This window comes from Schistocerca nitens, chromosome 4 (genome assembly GCF_023898315.1).
Source record: "Schistocerca nitens isolate TAMUIC-IGC-003100 chromosome 4, iqSchNite1.1, whole genome shotgun sequence".
NCBI lineage: Eukaryota > Metazoa > Arthropoda > Insecta > Orthoptera > Acrididae > Schistocerca > Schistocerca nitens.
In genome coordinates this window covers 261193669-261212794 of record NC_064617.1, presented here as the reverse complement: position 1 = coordinate 261212794, position 19126 = coordinate 261193669, and the positions used below count along the sequence as shown (strand labels likewise).

The window sequence follows — 19126 nt, the reverse complement described above, 5'->3', positions numbered from 1 at the left end:
CTCACCGTTTTCTCAAATAAGTCAAGACACATTTTCTGCTTTTCAAACTGCGAATATTGCCGGTTCAAATGCATTGCCGAGTAGCACTGAGGAACATGTTTCAGACACCAGTGCATTGTTATTACAATTAATACAACAAATGGGACAAAAGCTTCAAACGTTAGACACAATGTAACAAAATCAGAGACAAACACAGCAAAAGCTTCAAACGTTAGACACAATGGAACAAAATCTTCAAAAGTTAGACACAATGGAACAAAATCAGAGACAAACACAGCAACAGTTAGACACAATGGAACAAAATCAGAGACAAATACAGCAAAAGCTTCAAAAGTTCGACACCACACTTGAACAAACACGTGAAGATTTAACTACTGAGTTACATAACATTGAATCGAAATGTCAAAAAGTCTGTAATGACGTAAAAACACAGATTTGTGAGCATTATCAACCTATTTTTTCGCGGCATGAAAATGCATTACAGAATCACGAAGCAGCCATAAAAGAACTGCAAACTATTGTTCATCAAAATCATGAGACCCTGCAAGCTAAAATTGACTCAGTTGCATCTACCGATTCGGTTACGCAACTTGCAAAAACTCAAGAAAACTTAAAGGACATAGTAGATACTCTGAAAATTGGTTCAGAAAGACACATGGAGGAAATTAGTTCATTATCAGAGAAAGTAGTTGAACTTTCGGATCAGCTAAATAATTTATCTACGAAGGTAGATGATAATCTGAATGACACAAAACCGGTAGTCTTTAATGACACAGAAGAGTGCGAACAAATTAGCAAATTGAAACAAAATCTGAATCAAATTAATACACAACACCAAAGAGAAATCCGGGAAGTACAAGATCAGCTGACACAGGTAATACAAGAATTACGTATTTCAGAGGACACTCGCGCTCCAATACGGGAAGAGGGACATAGAAATACGGAACAGCCACAAAATAATAACACAGGGCACTTCGGAAATTATGAAAGAAATCGGCAAGGTACACCGAATTTTGAGATGGAACCGCCGAAACGACGTAACAATGACGGACATGCGACTCGCCGACATGATGATTTTGACTATAAGCTGTTCATTACTACACGTAAATTCAAAAAATTTAAGAATTCTGGCAACGACATTCATCCACAAGCATGGCTTCATCAATTCTCTCATTGTTTTCCTCCCAACTGGTCATTAGAACACAGATTAGAATTTATGTGTGGCCACTTAGAGAATGAACCAGCTGTAAGAATGCGATCGATCATTCACGATTGCCACAGTGAAGGAGAATTTTACCATGCCTTCCTCTCAGCATATTGGTCTCAAGCCACACAAGACCGAGTAAAACATGGCATCATAATGATGAAACATTTCGAACAATCTGAATTTTCCAGTCTTGTGAAATATTTTGAAGACATGTTGCACAAGAATCAGTACCTGTCAAACCCATACAGCCCCTCAGAACTCATCCGCATTTGCTTAATCAAATTACCTGAACATTTTCGGCATATTATTTTGGAAGGACGTTGCAAAGATGACACTGAAGCTTTTCAGGGACTCTTACAAGAATTAGAAATTGACACTGACAATCGCGGAACGCGAAAACAGGAACACAACAATTACAGGCCACATCCGTCGCAATTCCGCGATGAAAGAAATAATAACTGGACACGACAAGGCTATTCTCACAACACAAATCGTGACCAAAACAGACACCACCCGTATGACAACCGTTGGCAGAGTAGTAATAATTACAGGGAAAGATTACCTCTCCCTGGTAATGACTATCACAGAGACAATCAGAGGAACAGACAATATGGGAACCAAAATAAATATTATCAGGGGAGACAGAATAACTTTAGACGCAATGGTCCAGCGCGCAGCTACGATTCAGGGAGAAATTCTCCACCACATGACCGACAAGAAAGAAACTATGGAATCTACCGACATGACGACAGACGATATGATCGTAACGACAGACCTGAATTGCATCAGAACTGGCGGGATTCAAACAGAGCAGGGCCCTCTCGACAAGGTGAATTTGTAGAAGTTAGGTCTCCAAATCCCAAAAACGACGCGCGCCAACAAAGAGACAATAGGCAATGACTCATACCGCTGGCAGCCACAAAACATACATATGAAACTGACGAAGTAGCTGCCGTGGCTAGTAATTACGTAAAAATGGAAGACATTAGGGACATCTTACTCCAGGAACAAGACGTAAAACATAACAACATTGCATATCCTGTGATTCACATTACAGTAAATGATGTAAAATTTATGGCAGTACTTGACTCTGGCAGTCCCATTTCAGTAATTAGTGAAACAGCTTTTAGCAAATGCAACAAATCGAACGATTGCCCCACACTTCCGTTACGTAAGATTAAATTACAAGGTGCAATCTTTGGAAAAAGTGTAGATGTACGCCAACAAACCAACTTAGAATTCTTTTGTCAAAGCCACAGCTTCTCTATGAACTTTCTTATTTTTCCATTATTGTCGACGGAAATTATACTGGGAGTAGACTTTTTGAATGAATACAAAGCAATCTTAAACTTTCACAATGCTGAAATAAGTTTAGAGAAAGAAGGTAAGTCAATAGCTTTGAAATTTGAAGATTGGCTCTCAAACCATGACGAGGAAATTAATCGGCTTTACCTTCTGTTAGACAACAGTTCGGAATTTTCTACGGAACTAGACACTAACAATCACTCTGCAAGTACTGACAGGGATGATATCGATGGCATATTTGAAACTAATGAGTTAATTCAGAATAAAATTCAAACAATTGACAATTGTAATGACAGTGATAGGCAGGACCTTTTTGAGATTTTACAAGCACATTCCACAGTTTTTACTCACAAAACAGGAACAATCAAGGGATTTCAATACAAATTTCGTGTTCGTGAGCATACTAAATTTTGTGTTAGACCATACGTAATTCCAGCACATTATAGGGACCGTGTTAGAACAGAAATACAATCTATGCTTGACGAGGGCATTATTGAGCCTGCAGTAAGCTCATACAACAATCCATTACATGTTGTTGAGAAGAAAAATGGATCGATCAGGCTTGTCTTAGATTCGAGACAAATCAATACTATTATTATTCCTGAAACAGACAGGCCGCAAACGTTGGAAGAACTTCTTCAAAATTTTAATGGTGTAAAAGTGTTGTCTTCCATTGATCTCAGATCCAGCTTTTATCAGATCGAACTTCATCCAGAATGTAGAAAATACACAGCTTTCCTTTGTTTCGGCGTTTGTTATCAGTTTCGGAAACTTCCTTTTGGTTTGAAAATTTCTTTGGCAGCATTCATTCGCGGGCTAAATTCCATATTACCTGAGTTCTTAAAACGTCACATCACCTTATATGTGGACGATATTCTAATAGCAGAAGCTTCATGGGAACAACATAATCGCATCCTCAACAGTTTGTTACATATTTTTGCAGAATCTGGAATTACAGTTAACTTGGAAAAGACTGAATTCGGTAGGTCAAAGGTGAGGTTTTTGGGACATATTATTTCTTCTGAAGGCATTCAGCCGGATCCTGAAAAGTTAGAGGCAATCAGAGCCATTCCAGTTCCATCCACAAAAAAACAAGTCCGCAGTTTTCTAGGTCTCGTAAATTTTTACCGTCGTTTTCTGAATATGCAAATTCTTGTTACACCAAAACTTTGTTCTCTCACTGGAAAAAATACTATTTGGAACTGGGACGAACAAGCACAGTTGGAATTCAATTCTTTGAAAGAATCGCTACTTAACGCGCCAATACTAGCTCATCCAGATCTCTCACAAGACTTTTGCCTTAGCACGGATTCTTCTAAAGTCGGTCTTGGTGCCCATTTATTTCAAGAAGCCATAGAAAATGACATTACTGTTCAGGAAACCATTGCTTTTGCTAGCCAAGTGCTAACAAAATCTGAAAAAAAAAATTATTCCGTTACTGAATTAGAAGCTTTAGCTATCGTTTGGGCATTTAACAAATTCCGTTTCTTTCTTTCTGGTAAGCACGTAAAAGTATACAGTGATCATCGTGCATTACAATTTCTTATGTCTTCAAAATTAAATCATGAGAGGTTAAAACGTTGGGCATTGTTCCTGCAAGAATTCCGCTTCACAATAGTCTATATTCCCGGCAAGGAGAACATTGTTGCGGACGCACTGTCACGCGCACCGGCTGGGCTTGAGAAAAGTAACACAGAAGGCAACCTCGAGAAAAATTTCAGTATTCTTTACATTCAGAAAGTCGCCTTTGAAAACTTCATCACCACATCTTTAAAGGACATTGCTCATGAACAAGATAAAGATCCGATTTTCAAAGACATCAAAAGTAAATGGCATGAAAAGCCGCACACTCAGATTCGGCATTATTATCTGGTTAGAAACAACATACTCTTCAAACGCTGCACTGTTGATGACAAGCTATGGGTACTTTGCATTCCAGACGATTTTGTTAATAAGCTCATTTGGTACATTCATTTCAGCTACGCACATTTTCGTCCACGAAAATGTTATCATATTCTTCGAACGACTTGTTATTTTAACAATATGGAAAAGAGAATTCGAAGAGTCTTGTGTATTTGTAAACTTTGTCAAAAGGCGAAACCATCTACTATCTCACATCGTGCTCCGTTATTTCCTATCATTCCTTCTAAATTAAAACAATTTGCTGCCGTTGATCTCTTGGGACTCCTTGTCAGAACATCGAATGGATTTTCGTACGTTCTAGTCGCTGTTGAACTTACTTCAAATTTGTTTCTTTCACTCCGTTACGCAAAGCCACTGGACGGTCTGTATCCAACGCCTTTGTTAAAAATTTCTTACGTGAAGGTGGACATGTTAGTAAAGTCATTTCAGATAACGGACCGCAATTCAGATCTGCTGTTTAGTCACGCATGCTTCGGAATCATAAAATCAAACCTGTTTTTATTTCATTGTACTCACCACATTGTAATCCGTCTGAACGTATTATTAAAGAAATCACTAAGCTTTGCAGACTTTATTGTCACAGAAAGCATCAGCATTGGGACAGATATTTACACTTATTTCAAAACGTGCTGAATGAAATGCCTCACGACTCCTCTGCTTTACCACCTACGATTGTACTAAAGAATGAAGAACCACCGAACAGAATCAGAGAGCTTGTACCTTTTCCGAATACACGTAAACTTCGACACAAAGACATAATTGATTTAGCTATTAAAAATATAAAATCTGCAGCAGACAAAAGGAGAAAACTACACGACAAAGCAAATGCAAAGAAATTATATATTGGTCAGAAAGTTCTCATTAAAGCTCATTTATTGTCACATAAGAAGAAACACTTGAGTCACAAATTCTTTCTAGTTTACAATGGACCTTACAGAATCCGACGTATACCACATGATATTTGCATTGAAGTTGAAACTCTTCGTAATAGGAAGAGTAAAGGTTTACACCACATTTCACATGTAAAACCGTTTATTGAAAGATAATCTGCTTTTTATCTTTGTCTTTGCCATAAAACTTTTCACTTCACATTTCCAGTATGCTTTGTCAGACTTAAGAAATTGTTAACATGCAACAATGTTTGAAGTTAAATATCCAGTCAAGAACCAAGATAACTTATTGAAACAGAAATTACGAATGCATTGTTATAGTGAACAGACGTCACAGTTTTATTGTGTGTGTACATTCTTGCTTGTTAGTTGCACGAGTACGTAACTACTATAAGGCTTACATACTTAGAACATATACTGGTACTGCTAATGAGATTTTAATGCAACATTTTGGTTTTCTTGAAAATACATTCTGGATTTAAAGTACTTTCTGTGAGATACCAGATTACATAGTGGTTAGTTTATGTGACAGATACACGATTTTATCACGACGCTACTAATGAGTGACAATTTACAATGTTGCTTTTGCGGTGTATCTGTCTTATATCTGCACAGTTTTTCTGAATTAGACTGGAAAGTAAAACATGTTTTAGTAGTAACTTTTGTGGTATAGGTACAATGAGACAGCCTTTTCCGTAGCACAACAATACGTTTCAGCACAGTACTTCCTTCATCACGGCAATAAGCGTAATAACTAAGATATCTATACGCAAAGCAATTCACTTCGTTTATTATGAGGTAAGTACATCGACTTCAGCAGAACGTTGCTTACAGAGGACGATAACTATGACACTTCCACAGAATTATCTTACAACAAGACGCACATTTAGCGCTACAGGACATGCATTTCAGTGATTAATTTTGTACTTGAACCATTTATTTTTCAAGATTTTTGAATTACAAAGGTTTTCCGTGATACATTTCATTCCATTGCTGTAACCTGTAACACCTGAGGGTATAATTACATTAATCCTCAGGGGGTACACGCCTACTTTGTGTATCATGTGTTTGGCAAGCACAAAGAGCCTTAGCTAATATGGTATTTGCTTATACAACTTTACACATCAGTACCATATTTCTCTAACACACAAATTACATAGCTATCTGATCATTTAACTGAGAGATAAACATTTTTTTACTACATCAGTGACTCATGTTTACGCAGTTACACAGTTGGGTAACTTCACACTTATGAAATTGTATTTTGTCTGTACTTTGTGAACTGTTCATATTTTTTCAGAACCATTGTGATACTACGAGAGCTTTGAATGATGTATTTGGTAAGGGAGCATGATTTTAAAGTACGTTTGAGGTAGATGACACTATTGAAATGAGCAAAGAATTTTTTTTTAAGTTTTGAAATTATTGCAGAAAGCTACGACGTTTTTGAGATTTGACTGGGGTGTTATGACATTATTACGATGACGATGTGTATTATGCTGTTGAGGTATGTTTATGATCAATAAGCTGATCCTATATGAGAAATTTGATTATGCTATGTATCTGTTATGATGAAATATTTAAGAAGTGTCGACGAATATTGATATGTGTAACAAGGTAAGGAATAATGAGTAGTGGTTAGGGACTCTGATTTGTGAAAAAGGTTGTTGGAAACCAAGAATCGTACTTTAAGAGTTATGAAATGTATGTAAATGCATGAATGTATTACAATGCCGACGAAAATTTTTTGGACACTGTTATATCAATGGGATTTTGTTTCTACAGATTTGTAACGCAAATTCTTGACCTGTGAAATATTTTTATAGGAGACTGTCACACTATTGCAAACTGGTGTCGTAAATATTTCGGTAAGAAAGCCAAGTGACCTTGACATAATGCGTCTTGAGCGGCCAGCTGTGTCAGACGCCTGTAGAAAAAGCCATTAGTGTGTGCCTTTTCAGAGGCACAGGTGGAGAAAAAAAAGAGGCCATTAACCCCGCTATTGACATTCTTTTGTAGAAAGCATCGCAAATATGACACTCTCAAATTTGAAAACATGATTACACTGAAATGAAATGATGAGAAACATTTCACATCAATGTCTTGCTAGTTGAAAGATTGTTTACTGCATTATGAAATGCCATATGGCTAGTGAATGACGTTTCACGCCTTGCTTTGCCTATTTTGTTTAATATCTAGTTTCTAGCTGCACTGCAGAATTGGTTAAAATAAAATTTAATAGATGTACGAATATCACTATTTTCTGTCTACAGACCCAGTAAAGAATATGATGTACTTTCTTAGAAAAAAGAGCACAAATAGACGTTTCCCTTCACAGGAACTGCATAAATAATTTCTTTTACGATTTGGTAACTTGTCTGCTAGAGTAAGTTATTGTGATGCATCACTCTAGTGTTAAGATGTGACATAGGTATTAAAAATGGCCATTTTTACTGTAATATTTTTTCTGATTGAGCTTTGTCATGTTTAGATATAAGTTATTGCATTTGCTGCTGCTGTTTGCCAGGCATAGTGCTACTAAATTTCACTTTGTATTACTCTGTTAATCTAGTTTTACTACTGATTTATTTTTCTTGTTGCTGCACATTGGCTCATATTAGTTGTAATGTTGCATTGCTTGGTAATTTAGATTTACTGCAGCTTCCTTTGACAATTTCCATTTTTTTCATTGCTGTTTGTATTAATTGTTTTATGCTGCTGCATTGCCTCGTCCCTTAGTTTAGCATCTGAGCTCAGTAGATTTAAGTTAGCTTAAGAGGGGGTAGACTATATAAGAAACTAACTGTGATGAATTGGAAGAAATGCATTGAGAAGCTATAAGAAAATGGTGTGGCCAAAAAAAGAATTTTGAAAGAGGTTATGAGCAAAAAAAAAGTAGGGTTTAGGGGCAACAGGTTTATGTAGGATTTTCTTGGAAATAAACGATGAGGTAAGATAATGGTAAATAAATAATGAGGTAAGAAATGTGTGAACATATAAATACAGAAAGCATGCTTGGATAGAATATTTATGGTGGAAACAAATGTTGAAATAAGAGGAAAGATATATGGAACGAAGTTTTGGGGTGGACTGCAGTACCAAATGTCACACTGAAAACAAACTCTGTCCCGTATTTTTGTGTTATTACACTATGTGAATTTGTGTTTTTCCTGTCTTAATGTGTTTAGCTAATAAGAGTTATGTTGTAGAATTTTTCTGATACTATGTTATTTTCTTCATAAAGATGTTTAGACATTATTAATTCTGTTCTGTTTCAATGCTCATGTGTGAAATTAATGTTTCGAAAACTATTCTCATTATTTTATATATTTACTTATTTCATAATTCTTGTAACACTGATGTATATGTATATTTCTATTCTTTTGTAGCCGGCCGAAGTGGCCGTGCGGTTAAAGGCGCTGCAGTCTGGAACCGCAAGACCGCTACGGTCGCAGGTTCGAATCCTGCCTCGGGCATGGATGTTTGTGATGTCCTTAGGTTAGTTAGGTTTAACTAGTTCTAAGGTCTAGGGGACTAATGACCTCAGCAGTTGAGTCCCATAGTGCTCAGAGCCATTTGAACCATTCTTTTGTAAAGCCTGTATTACTACAAATGTTATCTGTATTATTATGTTTTTAATGATATATTTTGTACCTTTGTAATTGTATTCTTATGTTATAAAATTGTAATTGACACCAGTTCATCATATTATTAACTTGTAAGTTACATTTCACTGCACACGTTTCTGTGAGAAGTAGGGACTGATAGTGTTTGCATGTGTGTTCATAATTCAGCAAGGGACTGGTTGACAGCATTGCTGGTTCTAAGGACAATACCAAAAACTTTGTGAGTGCACAAGTGGTGGTTATGGACTTGCTATATTGTCTGCAAGACTCTTCGATGGTGGTTGTGCACCTGCACAGTCGCAGCAGATAGCTGCTGGCCATCTCTACAAGGACTACAGTGGGTCTACACCTTTGCTGACTCACCAGTACCATTATTTCTACAAGGACTGCAGTGGGTCTGCACCTCTGGTGTCCCACCAATACCATAATATCTACTAGGACTACAGTGGGTCTGCTCTGTGATGACCTACCTACCAATATTCTTCAAAACTTCGACTGACTCTGCTGTGGGTTTGCTCTGTTGTGGCGCATTACCTGTCTGCATGTCAAGAGTCAGCACTGTCTTTCCGTTGGAAGGACAACACTACTTCTTCAAGACTGCGTGGAAATCCACTACTTCCGTGTGCATTTTCTTTTACTGCTCAGACTTTGAGAAAAACACTGCTCTTTTACTGCGATGAACGATCAGGACTGTCTTTATGCACTGTGAGAAAATTTTAGCTTTTGACCAACATTGTATCAATAAGTGTGTGCATTTGATTTCTTTGTTATTGTAATTATGAAAAAGTTTTTCAAATCTGTATTGGCCAGTGCCCAAAACAATTTGTAAAACTTTTTTTGGGGGGACCATGGGGGCTATGTAAGTAGGCTGTTTAGGTTTTTTTATTGGTAACGCCATGTAGTGCTCTATATGAAAATCACTGACTGTGCTGTGTGCAGTCTGTGGCTGGGTGGCATTGTTGTAATAGTCGCCATTGTAGTGTTGGGCAGTTGGCTGTTAACAGCGCGTAGCGTTGCGCAGTTGGAGGTGAGCCGCCAGCAGTGGTGGATGTGGGGAAAGAAATGGCGGAGTTTTGAAATTTGTAAGACTGGATGTCATGAACTGCTATATATATTATGACTTTTGATGATATTAAGGTAAATACATTGTTTGTTCTCTATTAAAATCTTTCATTTGCTAACTATCCCTATCAGTAGTTAGTGCCTTACGTAGTTTGAATCTTTTATTTAGCTGGCAGTAGTGGTGCTCGCTGTATTGCAGTAGTTCGAGTAACCAAGATTTTTGTGAGGTAAGCGATTTGTGAAACGTATATGTTAATGTTAGTCAGGGCCATTTTTTGTAGGGATTTTTGAAAGTCAGATTGCGTTGCGCTAAAAGTATTGTGTGTCAGTTTAAGCACAGTCTTGTATAATTCTTCTAAGGGGACGTTTCAATAGGACCGAAAATACGTATAAAGGTAAGAGGGTTCCCATGACGTTATTGGGCTGGAATCATGGTGCCAAATATGCTTTGCCTCAGTCCCTGGAGTTCCTATACGAAACTCGCCAAATTCTTGAGGCGAGAACAGTTACAAAGTCTGCTGAATATATGACTTTTCGGAATGAGTTTCCACTCAGCAGCGTAGTGTGCTCAGGCCTTAAACTTCCGCACATTCCATTGGCCGTTGAGATGCAAATAACAGCGCCAAACACTTCCACCAAGTGGTAGTTCCGAATGGAGACGACAAATGGAACTTCCTGGCAGATTAAAATAGTGTGCCGAACCGGTACTCGAACACGAAGTCTTTGCCTTTTGCTGGCAAATGCTCTACAGACTGAGCAATACACGCATGACTCACGACCCGCGCTCACAGCCTTACTTCCGCCACTACGTCTCCTACTTGCCAAAAATTCACAGAAGTTCTGCTGCGTACCCTGCGGGACTAATATTTCTGAAAGAAAAGGTGTTGCGGATAAATGGTTTAGTCGTAGCCTAGGGATTGTTTCCACACTGAACATTCACTTTGCAGTGGAGTGTGCGTAAGTTTAAAACCTGGTGCATACTCCGCTTCAGAATGAAAAATTCATTCTGAAAGGTCATATGTTTAGCAGCCTTTGGAAGCTGTTCTCGACTCGAGAACTGGATGAGTTTTGCGCGAGAATTCCAAGGACTGAGGAAAAGCATTTTTGGCGATGTGTACGCCAATGAGTCGATGACGCTTTTCTGCAGAGTAAAATCGGGGGTTCTCTGGCGTCTTGTGGAGTGCAGAGCTTAGGAATACCTCTCGAGGTGATCAGTCGAGGTAGTTTACCATTTTGACTTTGCAAATTTGTTCCTGATGTTGGGGTCCATCGGAATCGGCAGAGTTATGTTCCAAAGGCGGAAGTTAGTGTCAAATCTCAGTTCCATTTCCTTCCAGAGATGGATTATGTTTGAATAGTATCTATTGAGATTTGAGATGTTGTTTTACCCTAAATAACTAGCACCTCTGTGTCAGGTTTAGAGTTAACAACTGGCTGGAGGAGGATTTGGTTGAAAAACGGACTAGCCGAGATTGATGAAAGTGGCAATGAACTGTGTGGTTTCCATTGATACTAACGAGTATACATACGAGTTACAGTGAATTCTCTTGTTTTTAATTATTTTCTAGTGTTTTTCATCACAGAGATCACTGATCTTGACCGAAACCAGTCGCTGGTTAAGTGGAGACGGCAAGTGCTGTCTGACCTCCAGGCTTTTGTTGTTTTCTGAATTTAGTCGGACAGTAACGTAAGTACTAGGCGCGAAGAGACTCCTTAACCTTGTACAGAGGGTCAAAGTGAGTATAGTAATACTTGCTTAAAGAATTTAATGCAAATATCAGAAGAAAGGGTGGATGCAAGTAAATGTGTTCTTTGCCACACATACGTAAACCGTTTTGTGCGTCAGCCTGTTACTGTGTATGATAAACAGGTCCAGCACTTCATACCGGTGAAGAAACACTAATCAGGACAGTGAGTGAAAACATGTAGCTGTACACAAAACATCAAAAAGTGAATTTCCGCTTCTGGATAAGTTAGGTCTAGTGTTCTCTAGGACTGGGATGCAAAAGAAATATTTCATGAGAGCAAGGCGTTTTTCACACAAAAGTCATTTACCAATGGCAAAACGGAGGGACCTTGAATACGAATTATTAAACCATTCCCATATATAACTAAAAAACATTTCTTGCGAAATGAAGTATGGCAGTTGTAGACTAGTCTTTCACTACCACGCTCTGAACACCCCGTCCTACGCACGACATGTTCATATAGTTATGGAACTGGATTAATATTTAGTCCTTTATTAAAAGAGTTTATCTAAAGTACTCAAGATACGGGCATCTGGAGGCACATGCAAGAAGGGGAAGACTCAAAAAATTGTTGAAGCTGTGCGCGAAGCCGAACACTAGTCAAACAAACAAGCTGTAGTTTACGCACTTCGAGGAACGCAATGAAGGACTGTGTGGAATACTTTACAATGACCCATAACGAGCACTTCATAAAATCCAATACGTACAGAAGCTGAAATCATTAGATTTACAGAGACATCGAGTACGTGATAATTTGATTTTTCCATTACGACTAAATGGTAAACGTACTATATATGAAAAGATAGCACATTTCATTTGATAGAAGCATTAATGGCCACAAACACATCACGGTGGTAATATCGCACTAGATATGGACTCGATACGTCTTGAAACTAGAGCGTAAGTGTACACATATGCATCATAATGAAGGGAACATATCACTCTACTTTTTTACCAGTCTTCCAAGCGCCAAATTGCCGCTGTTTAATCACATCATAATAAAATAATACGATTTTGGTAATAACGATTTAGAAAGTAATATTCTCTATATTGTGAGAGTGATATGATGTGGTCTGCTGTTAACTGTTCGTAGAGCCTAAACAACATGTTGACCAAGAGAGAGCTCACGTTCTATTTTGAAGAAAGAGTACTCAGACGTAACGGAAAATCGAAACATCTAGGGATAGCGCTTCACAGAAAGCCCAGTTACAATAACATCTGTTAAGAAAAGCTGCCAAAATCAGGACTCGATATAACATTGTCCAGAAACTCTGGCACATCATGGGGATCCTCTGCATCGACTCTCCGTACTTCAGATCTGGGATTGGTCTACCCTGTTTCGGAACATTGATGCCCAGATTGAGTGAATAAATCTCACACAAGATGTGTGACACACAGCTCAGCTGTAGCATGCATCTTATAACTGATACAATCAGACCTAAGCCTAGTTTGTGACTGTCCATTTTCAGCGACGTACCACCTCCAAGTCTATGGCCGGAATATACATTTAAACGGGAGAACCCAAAACTACAGAAAAATCCTCACCTCGCTGCTCACGTAGACATTCCAACCATCAGTAAACGAAGACCTTGCTCTCGTCACCCACTCTTGTAAACTGCAAAGACGTTAGTTACCAACGGCTTTAATACCACTGACTGCTGGTGACACATATGGCAGATTAATGCTGCGACAGAACAGCTTAAGATGCTGTGTATATCGACCAAGCTACCTGCATCGAATTGCCATGCAAGATTTCGTCGGGTTTTAACTTAATAAAAATCAACACCGGCAGGTCTGCCGATTGTCTAGGCAAGTGCAAGAAAATACGAGTAACGTCTCCAAGCTGTGACTGCGGCGCTGAAAAGCAGACGGTTCACCATCTGGTTAAAAAATGTCCTCTGGTGATGATGACGCAGAGATCAATAGACTACATGAGTGGCGTGGATATTAGTTCGTAATGTGAGATAATTGTGAATAGTAATTTTTAGTGATGTAGTCACACAGTAAATAATTGGGGAAGATATTATGTGGAATTTCTATGTGGCAAAGAACGAGGTGTTAGAGGTGAACGGGATACCAGCTGGAGAAGGAAAGAGTGGATTTGAGCTGTCATTTATGGTGGACTGGAATGGGTAGGGGAGGTTACAGTTGGAATAAAGGGTAGATCTCAGGGATGAGTTCATGGTCTGGTAGGAGAAGGCGACTGAATTTACGTTGGGGAAGGACATGGAGTGGTTGGAGATGAAGAGAAGGTGGAATGTGTTGACAGAGTAGGACAACCTACGGAGTTTTGGGAGTTGGGATTAAGTTTATGGGAGGTGCGTGGGTGAAGACAGCCAGATACGGGAAATGAGTTGAAGTGCACAACGTTCCTGGATTTGAAGGGAGCCGTTAAACTTGGGCTGCGTGGGGAGACTTCTCACCCGATATGGAGTGGGCACCTCATGAAACTCTGGAGCTATATTGAGATGTAGGGTGCTGGCCGAGCCAGACTTGAGACTCACCTCCACTTGGTCCTGCGGTTCTGGAACCAGGTCTTGACCTGCGCGTCCGTCATCTTGAGCGTCTTGGCGAGCGCGGCGCGCTCGGCGGACGCCAGGTACTTCTGCTTGTGGAAGCGCTTCTCCAGCTCGGCGATTTGCAGCCGCGTGAACGAAGTGCGCGGCTTCTTGCGCTTGGGCGGCGTCCGGTTCTGGTACGGGTGGCCGATCCGCCTCGTGATCGGGAACGTCGCTGCAACACACACGGGTGCGAGCTATCAGCGTCTGTTTCCTGCTCTACTGCGGCTGTGTCTGGCTTACATCACACATGTACGACGGGGTATCGACACGTTTCGAGACTAGCTCTGTAACACGCGAAGGGGGATGCTGCAGTGAGTCCTGCGAGGTGTTCTGAGTGGCATGCGCTCTTCGAGAGCGGACGATCATCGCTGGATGACAACTAGAGATCAGGACGACCTTCCACGAGAAAAATAGCCGAAAACGTCGAAACATTGTACAGGAGGATAGTAGGAGAACAATCCACAACAATGCTGCCATTGTCGGTTTATCGTACGGAACAGTGCAGTCAATACTCACGCGTGATTCCAACACGCGGGGTGTTCGTACCTAGGCTGCTGACCGAGAAGCAGAAGGAGCACCACGTCGATGTCTACCAAGAACACGGTTCAGCGTGCCGTGGATGTCCCATCCTTCATGTCGAGGAAAGTCACGGGTGACGAAACGTGGGTTTACGTGCACGACCCTAAGACAAACCTGCAGACGTCAAAAGAAGAACTTGTCATCTGAACGACGGCAAAAGGCTCATCAGGTCTGCAGCGAGGCCAAGTGCAAGTTCATCGGCTTGTTCGACATTCGCGGCACCATGCATCATGAATTCATCTCCAGGGATCTGACCGTCAACGGCAGTTTCTACTGCCAAATTCTGAAGTGTCTGAGAGATGCCATTCGGCAAAAGCGACCGGAACTACGATGCGCAGAAAACTGAATAGACCCGAAATTTTTTGATATCCTCTCGCAAATGTTTGTCCTACTTTGCCAATAGTGATTTTTTTTTGTTTCAGTAGGAGAGTTGTAAATTTCCAAAGTGCATACCCCAAACAGAATAGATTAAAAAGTCAACTCATATAATGGCATTTTCTGTGACAGCCACAGAGATAACTCACTTCACAAAATATTTGTCAGCCCCTAAAAGAGCGCGCTTGTCACTCTGGAGCGCTGAAGATGATGCAGAAGTTAGGGGCTGACGTAAGTCATTGCACTGAAGTGGTGGTGTATGCCCCACTCGGTTATGTGAGTATGTATCAGCGTTGCAAAATAGGTCGACGTCGAGACGCAACAGAAGGAAGCTATCATGTTTCGACATCTCCATTACCATACCGTACATGAAGTTGCCGATTTGTTGGTGTACCAGAGTCGAACATATATATAAAGAACGGTGTAACACTTGGAGCAATATAAGACAGCGTAAGAACAGTGATGGTGAAAGGAAGTTAACCGACAGGGACCTAAGATGTGTATCACGTCTTGTCGAGGACAGTCGGTTTAAAATCCCACAGGTATTGCTGCTGTCACTGAAAGCAACTCCATCTCAACCAGTTTCATAAATATTCCTCGTATATCTCTGGCAGAAAGTTCTTGCAAACAAGTTACGGACTGTTATCTTCGGAATTATGCTTATGGTTCAGCTCACTGGATCTAGGGCCATTAGAGGGTTAAGCTAACCTTTCCAAGGAACTTGCAACATATAAATTGTTTCGGATAACTACAGGTGGACGTGACATGATCATATCGTGCTAGTTACTGTTTGGTGAAGGGTGGTCGATTTTATTAGATTCGGCAGCTGTAACTGGAAACTAAGTTATGCTAACACATTTGAAATTGCATTAAAATATTATTCGCTGTATTCATACTAATTCATGTGTTGTATTTGGTCTATATTTGTAGCCAGTAAACAAACTAAAAGAAGATAACATATAAATAAATAAATAAACTAATTTCGATCTTCTCTAAAGAAATCAATACGCAATATAGCTTAACGTCTGAATTCGGCCTTCAGTCACAATGATAGCTTCTTTGTAAATTATGCACGATGATATTTCCTATTCTGTAGATATATGATCATGTGCTAAGGATTTTACAGTATTTACATGTGTTCTTTAAACTGCGACGTATTGTAGAATATGTGTAAAATGAGAATAAATAATTGATTATTATTAACTATGGAGGGCACACTTTATAGCCTGAAAAGAAGGCTCCAGAAACAAAGTTTCAAACAGCAGCACTTAGTACAAGGACACTACGTGATAAAACCATTACATATGTTACATGCAAAGGTGATAGAACTGTGTAGAAAGGTGTTACTATGAAGCTACTTACTGCATTTAAACATAAGACAATAACTGCCACATAATACAAGATATACGTTTCTGTCGATGTCAGACATTATTTGTGCTGTTGATGTTTTTTTTTCTGCAGCTCTCTCCGCCTCCATCGATTCTAAGACAAGTGCGTATCAAGCATACTTCTATTCTGGCGAGACTATTGTCTTAGAATGTTGAGTTTCTACATTCCCAGAATCATATTTTTAAAATTTTAAAAGTTCTACTTTCTATGGAACGCTAAATATATGTTTCGCGAATATCCTCTGTTAGCTTATGCCCCCTCTATTAATTTGAATGTTTCGTAGTAATTTAATTTTATCAGTCCACTGGACTCGAGCCTATTTAATCCAATCACATACGCTCTAAGGAAACAAATATAGACGTTCGTGTACAGACAACCAAATGATTGCAGTTTCAGAAAAACTGGATGATTTGAATTCAAGAGAAAGAACTTCACAAATTGAACACATACGTAAGCAGTACTGTTATTCGGCTTGGCATTGATTGTTAGAGTTGTTAGAATGTCCCCTGAGGGATAGCATGCCAAAATGTGTGCAATTGGCGTGTTAGATCGTCAAAATCCCGAGATTGGTGGTTGGCAGACCCTGACCATGATGCTACAAAACAGGCGACCTTGTTGCCAAAGGTAGAGTTTGGCAAGTACGAAGACAAGCAGCAGAAACTTTCGCCGACTGCAGGCGGGCATTATCTTTTCAAAGGGTCCTACTTGTTGTGCCGTATGGCAGGCGATAGTCAAGTTGGCATCCCACCCACCGCTGTCTGGAACATCTCCAGTCACATCTTCACTGGTTGTTGGGGCCGACTGCGGGCTGGCATTATCTTTTCAAAGGGTCCTACTTGTCGTGCCGTATGGCAGGCGATAGTCAAGTTGGCATCCCACCCACCGCTGTCTGGAGCATCTCCAGTCACATCTTCACTGGTTGTTGGGGCCAACTGTGGGCTGGCATTATCTTTTCGAAGGGTCCTACTTTTCGTGCCATATGGCAGGCGATAGTCAAGTTGGCATCCCACCCACCGCTGTCTGGAGCATCTTCAGTCACATCTTCACTGGTTGTTGGGGCCGACTGTGGGCTGGCATTATCTTTTCAAAGGGTCCTACTTGTCGTGCCGTATGGCAGGCGATAGTCAAGTTGGCATCCCACCCACCGCTGTCTGGAGCATCTCCAGTCACATCTTCACTGGTTGTTGGGGCCGACTGCGGGCTGGCATTATCTTTTCAAAGGGTCCTACTTGTCGTGCCGTATGGCAGGCGATAGTCAAGTTGGCATCCCACCCACCGCTGTCTGGAGCATCTCCAGTCACATCTTCACTGGTTGTTGGGGCCGACTGCGGGCTGGCATTATCTTTTCAAAGGGTCCTACTTGTCGTGCCGTATGGCAGGCGATAGTCAAGTTGGCATCCCACCCACCGCTGTCTGGAGCATCTCCAGTCACATCTTCACTGGTTGTTGGGGCCAACTGTGGGCTGGCATTATCTTTTCGAAGGGTCCTACTTGTCGTGCCATATGGCAGGCGATAGTCAAGTTGGCATCCCACCCACCGCTGTCTGGAGCATCTTCAGTCACATCTTCACTGGTTGTTGGGGCCGACTGTGGGCTGGCATTATCTTTTCAAAGGGTCCTACTTGTCGTGCCGTATGGCAGGCGATAGTCAAGTTGGCATCCCACCCACCGCTGTCTGGAGCATCCCCAGTCACATCTTCACTGGTTGTTGGGGCCGACTGCGGGCTGGCATTATCTTTTCAAAGGGTCCTACTTGTCGTGCCGTATGGCAGGCGATAGTCAAGTTGGCATCCCACCCACCGCTGTCTGGAGCATCTCCAGTCACATCTTCACTGGTTGTTGGGGCCGACTGCGGGCTGGCATTATCTTTTCAAAGGGTCCTACTTGTCGTGCCGTATGGCAGGCGATAGTCAAGTTGGCATCCCACCCACCGCTGTCTGGAGCATCTCCAGTCACATCTTCACTGGTGGTTGGGGCCCAGTTCGAAGCGGGACACAACACTGAAGACAATTCTACTCCAGTCAATGAGATTCCAGGCTGAATGTGCCCGATACGACCGCAAATGGGTTTGTTGGTGTACAGAGGTCAATGGTAGTCGGTGCAAAGGGCGCCGTGAGCTCGTGGTCACTGAAGCACCAGTTGTACGTCGGATCGATGATAATGATGATTCCAGGAATGTGAGTGCATCTCTGACAATTACTCAGTCCTCATGTTCTGACATCTCACTAGGTCGACCACTTCCATCATGACTCTGTCTTCGGCACTGGCTCAGCAATTCCTGACAACATCCTCGAACAGATTTTTTTTGAGTGTATATACGGTTTGTGTGATCAGGCATTTGTCGTTGCGCGCATTCTGACAGTCACCAAATGCATTAAACGATGGCAATATTTTCAAATATAAGAAGATGTTATGTTATGTTATGTTAACCGGGGAACTAGAAACGACGGAGAGGATCCGT

The 19126-nt window shown here is 40.7% G+C and overlaps 1 protein-coding gene across 1 annotated transcript in view; it reads right to left on the bottom strand.

Annotated features, from left to right (window-relative positions):
* The window catches only part of LOC126252240 (homeobox protein B-H1-like), a 460727-nt gene that overhangs the window by 122240 nt on the left and 319361 nt on the right, over positions 1 to 19126 (bottom strand). The window contains exon 4 of the mRNA XM_049953113.1: positions 14266 to 14494. Within this exon, the coding sequence (XP_049809070.1) occupies positions 14266 to 14494 (229 nt within the window). The remainder of the gene's footprint in view (positions 1 to 14265; positions 14495 to 19126) is intronic.